Source organism: Juglans regia, chromosome 12 (genome assembly GCF_001411555.2).
Source record: "Juglans regia cultivar Chandler chromosome 12, Walnut 2.0, whole genome shotgun sequence".
Taxonomy (NCBI): domain Eukaryota; kingdom Viridiplantae; phylum Streptophyta; class Magnoliopsida; order Fagales; family Juglandaceae; genus Juglans; species Juglans regia.
Window position 1 is genome coordinate 16,483,919 of NC_049912.1, and position 5,794 is coordinate 16,489,712.

The 5,794-nt window shown below is 41.4% G+C and overlaps 1 protein-coding gene across 1 annotated transcript; it reads left to right on the forward strand.

Annotated features, from left to right (window-relative positions):
- Nucleotides 1-2,423: 2,423 nt before the first annotated feature.
- Nucleotides 2,424-3,670, forward strand: LOC118344030 (uncharacterized mitochondrial protein AtMg00810-like). Its single transcript, XM_035683767.1, has 2 exons — nucleotides 2,424-2,581; nucleotides 2,647-3,670. The coding sequence occupies exons 1-2, from the start codon at nucleotides 2,424-2,426 to the stop codon at nucleotides 3,668-3,670; spliced, it is 1,182 nt and encodes a 393-aa protein (XP_035539660.1).
- Nucleotides 3,671-5,794: the final 2,124 nt, after the last annotated feature.

Genomic DNA, 5,794 nt, shown 5'->3' on the forward strand with positions numbered 1-5,794 from the left:
AGAACCAGCAACGTGACTGGACTATGAAGTTTCTCATGGGGCTTCATGATTCTTTCTCCAATATCAAAGCTCAAATCATTTTGATTAAACCCATTCCGAGCCTTAGTGAAGTCTATGCCCTGGTTCAACAAGAAGAAAAACGAAAGCAACTTTCCAACCCTCCCAACTTACATGATACCCTTGCCTTAGCTGCAAAATCCACTTTCTTCTCTAATCGGGACAACCCCAAACCATATGGACCTCCAAGGCGAGAAAAATCCTTTTGCAGCCATTGTAAAATTCCTGGCCATTCTCTTGAAAGATGTTTTAAAGCTAATCTAGCTCTTGAAAAACCAGTTTGTACTCACTGCAATTTAGTTGGTCACACTGCTGCCAGATGTTTTAAATTGCATGGCTATCCACCTAGCCATAAACTGTCCACTCGAGGAAAACCAACAGAATCATTTGCTAACCAAGTCAGCTCTTCCAACCAAGAACAGATCAATGAAGGATCCCAAGAAGCTCTCACCAAAGCTCAATATCAACATCTTTTAACTTTGCTGCAATCACAAGTCTCACAGCATTCTATTAATCAGGTTCAAATTGATTCCACACCCTCGGCTTCCACCATGACTGGTATGAATTCTTGTTTCACAGCTCTTCAATCCCCTTCTCCACTAACCACTGTCACAAGTTGGATAATCGACACAGGTGCAACAGATCACATGATCTGTTGCCCTTCTCTTTACACCAGTTCACCCACTCACGTGTCTCTCAATGTCAAATTTCCAAATGGTCATCTTGCACAAGTAACTCACAAACGGACTGTCCATCTCAGTGACAAACTCATTCTTCATGATGTTCTATGCATTCCTACCTTCAATTTTAATTTGATCTCAACCAGAAAATTAACACAAGATATATCATGCTGCCTCCTCTTTTTCACTAATGAGTGTTTTTTACAAGACCTTCTCTCTTGGAGCACGATTGGGAAGGGTGAGATCCACAATGGTCTATATCATCTCAAATTGACAACTGTTTCACCTACTGCCCTCTCCACTGTTTTCTCTACTTTACCATGTAATAAATTTCCTTTTTCCAACTATGTTACTTCCCATCCTAATGACCAACAGCTTTGGCATTATCGATTGGGTCATCTATCTAATTCACGGCTTTCCTTATTACAAAAGGACTTACCTAATCTTGCTATTATTAAAGCCAACATACCTTGTGCTATTTGTCATTTTTCTAAGCATCACCGTCTACCATTTCAATCAAGTGAACATCGAACATCCCAACCTTTTGATCTAATACATTGTGACATATGGGGGCCTTGCTCTCAAACAGCATATGATGGTTCTAGATTTTTTTTAACCATTGTTGATGATCACACTCGATGTACTTGGTTGTATTTAATGAAAAATAAATCCCAAACCAGACCTCTCCTTCAATCCTTTTGCTCTCTCATTGAGACCCAATTTCAATCTAAAATCAAAATCATTCGCTCTGATAATGGAGCTGAATTTGCAATGACAGATTTTTATTCAAAACAAGGAATAATTCATCAAAGAACTTGTGTTGAGAGTCCCCAACAAAATGGTGTTGTTGAACGCAAACACCAACACATTCTTAATGTTGCCCGAGCATTGCAATTCCAATCCGGTATCTCACTTTCCTTTTGGAATGATCTTGTCTTAACTGCCACATACCTTATTAACCGTACCCCCTCCCCCAATCTCCAAAACAATACTCCATAACAATTGCTTTTTCAAAAACCACCAACATATACCCACTTGAAAACCTTTGGCTGTCTATGTTATGCATCAACTATTAAACAAAACCGCCACAAATTTGATTCCCGAGCTAAACAATGTATTTTACTTGGATATCCTTTTGGAATCAAGGGTTACAAGCTACTAGATTTAGCCACCAATTCCATCTTCTATTCTCGTGATGTCATCTTCTATGAACACATTTTTCCTTCCAATTTACCATCCATTTCCAATCATCATAGCAGCCACTCACATTCCACATCATATTTTCCTCTTCTTGGTCCAAACATTCCCTTACCTGCACCTATTTCCCCGCCCTCCCACACTTCCACATTTACATTCCAGCCTTCTCTCCCTCCCACTCAATTCACTCCACAATCCCCTACCTCTCAAATTAATCCTCCTAACTCTTCATCTGCCCCTCGATGATCCACTCGACCCAAGAAATCCCATTCCTACTTACAAGATTATTCTTGTCAACAGGTCCTTGTGACTCCCTCTTCACAATCCAGCTTCAAGATATAAGGTACTGATTCTCTTTATCCTTTGTCATCTTATTTAACCAACAAAAATTTTTCTCCAAAACATGCTGCCTTTGCTGCTGCCATTCTTCAAATTTCTGAACCTTCCACTTATTCTCAAGCTGTGAAATCTTTTGAATGGCGCAAAGCCATGGATGATGAGATTGATGCTTTACAATTGAATAATACTTGGGATATTGTTAATCTGCCTATTGGAAAGAAAGCAATTGGTTCCAAATGGGTTTATCGCCTCAAATACAACTCGGATGGCTCTATAGAAAGACATAAGGCACGATTGGTTGCCAAAGGGTATACTCAAGAGGAAGGACTTGATTACAATGAAACTTTTTCACCCGTTGCCAAACTTGTCACAGTCAAAACTCTTTGGCTATTGCTGCCATTAAAGGTTGGAGTTTGCATCAATTTGATGTAAACAACGCCTTCTTACATGGTGAACTACACGAAGAAGTCTACATGAAGATGCCTCCCGGATACTCAATTCCCAACAAAGAAAAAGTTTGTAAGTTGAAGAAAAGCTTGTATGGACTTAAGCAGGCTTCTCGGCAATGGTATGCCAAATTTTCCTCATCTTTACTTCAATATGGTTTCAATCAATCTCGGGCTGATTATACTCTTTTTACCAAAGGCAGTGGTCCTTCATTCATTGCATTACTTGTCTACGTTGATGATATTATTGTGGCTACTAATGATCTCAAAGATGTTTCTGACTTAAAAGAATTCTTAGCTACCAAGTTCAAGATCAAGGATCTTGGTTGTCTAAAATATTTTCTGGGTTTAGAGGTTGCCCGAAATCCTACTGGAATACAGATTTGTCAACGAAAATATACATTAGATATATTAAATGATGCTGGTTTGCTTGGTTGTAAACCAAGCTTAATTCCCATGGATCCCAATATTAAATTGTGTAAAGATGAAGGTCAATTGCTGGATGATCCTAGTGAATATAGACGAATGGTTGGCAGACTTCTCTATCTCACTATTACACGACCTGATCTCTCCTACTCTGTTAATATCTTGAGTCAATACATGTCATCACCACGAGTCCCTCATCTTAATGCTGCCTATAAAGTGTTGCGGTATCTCAAGAAATCACCAGGACAGGGCTTGTTCTTCCCATCTTCATCCTCATATCACTTGACTGTCTACTGCGATTCTGACTGGGCATCATGTCCCGACACTAGGCGTTCCACAACAGGCTATTGTGTCTTCCTTGGTCACTCTCTTGTCTCCTGGAAATGCAAGAAACAGACAACTGTATCAAGAAGTTCTGCTGAAGCAGAATACCGCTCCATGGCCTCAGCCTCATGTGAAATCATATGGATCAAGTACCTTCTTGCAGATCTCCAAGTCCCTCATTTTCAGCCTGCTACTCTCTAATGTGATAGCAAATCAGCTTTACACATCGCCTCCAATCCCGTCTTCCACGAAAGAACCAAACACATTGAATTAGATTGTCATCTAATTCGGGACAAAATTCAAGAAGGAGTTCTCACCACAGCCTACACACCATCGCAATCTCAGCTTGCAGACCTCTTAACCAAAGCTCTACATTCCCCTATGTTTTACTCTCTGTTGCTCAAGATGGGAGTCACTGATCTCCACTCTCCATCTTGCGGGGGGATATTGAATCAAGCAACAGCAATGAAGTCATCCCAACCGCACATCATGCAAGCCACCTCATCACAACAAACTGCCACGAGTCATCAAAATCAGCAAATCATGTAACCAACAGATGATTCTAGAAAGCATTCTATTAGCAATTTCAGTACAGTTTGTTAGAAAGCTTTTTATTCCCTTTTCTGCAATATTCTCTGTTTTTGCCCTACTATACTTACTATATATAGAGCTAGTTATCATATTGTAAAGCAAGTCTTCTTTTCAATAGAAAGAGTACGTTTCTTTCCTTCTCTGCTTTTCGTCACCACTAAGAAAATAAAACCAACACTTGAGGCCATGTGCGGCAGACTGGGGTCACCCAAGGCAGTGTCCAACAGTGGAGGCTTTTCCTTCGGTGACTTCTGCTATCAACGACATCTTTGCGTGAGTAGTGGCTTAAGGGCAGTGGGTATTTGAGACAAAGATACTCTGTTTTTGAATACCGAAACAGAGGTACTTACGATTTCGTGTGGGCTGAGCATGGTGGTGATATGAGGGAGAAGCAGTGACGAGGTTGGCTTGGCTTCGGGGTGGCGAGCCTGCTGGATGTAACAAAGGCTGTGGGTTGCAGGGAAGCCGTGAGGGTGCAACTACGTGGGAGGCTACGATGTAGTTTTAGTTTGTTCTTGGCTCTCGATGATGGTTAAGCAGCGTCTCTGTGGGTGGTGCACTGGCAGAGCAGCGGCTTCCATGGTGGTGTTTTCCGACGTGGGTTCACGGCCATGCTATGGTGGTGGCGTCAGTTTTCATGTGGGGCTGGTGTTTTTTTCTGAGTGGGTGAGGACCTGGCTGCGGTGATGCTGGGACGACGTGGGTCGTGGCTTGTGGAGGTTGATTTTGTGCGGCAGCTGGTGAGCCGCGACTGGGTGGTTCTGTGATCTTTTCTGCATGTGGAGTGGCCGAAAAGCAGTGCATGGTGGTAGACGGGGAAGACGACAGCAACGGGATGGCTACTTAATCTAGGGTTGAAGATGAACGATAAAATCATGAGGAAAGAACGTGAACTATGAAGTTAACTTTGGAATATATATATATATATATATGTAGGAAACAGAAAAATAAAATCCTAGAGAAAGCAGGAAGGAGAGACGTGCATGAAGTGAAAATAACAGGGGTGTGGCGTGCATGGCATTGAGACTAAAGGAATTTTCACGTCTCGCGTTTTGGATGGGCTTTATTCTTTAAAAAAAAAATTGGATCTCGATTAACCCCTAAATATATATATATATATATGTATAACTTGCCCCGCTAATTTTCAGTCCGATAAAAACTTCACCTAATCCAACGTATTTAAAGATTTAAACCTACTCAGCAAAATGCCAGAAATTATTCGATATCCATCAAAAATAATATAAACAATTTGAGCTCGTAGTCTATTCCAACAATAATTACAAATTTCAAGTGGGCTTTGTCATAAAAATTTCGGACGCGAATTCCTTGCTTGGCCCGGGTGTTATATTCAGGGTTTTCTCTAGGAGGGTCATTCCTTGACATCCGTCTTCATCAAGCGTGGTTGGACACCAATTCTCAGCTAGAAGGACAAAGCCTGGGACCTCGTTTCCTATATCAACATCGTCTTTGAGTTTTATAGAGAGTTTGGTCGTTCCAGCCAAGATGATGATGAGGCATACACGATCTCCGTACGAGGAGCTTCATTTATATTTTTAGTGGGCAGACTTGTTCATTTCATTGGTATCCCAAGTTTGCACATTGCATATCCGAACGTAGTGCCCAAGGAGTCTACAGTTGATGGGAAGACTGCTGAGGACGGGGACTTTGATAGAGATGGACTCGATGGCCTCGTTGATCATGAGGTAAGGTAGTTGGTTGTCTAGATGCTCCTCC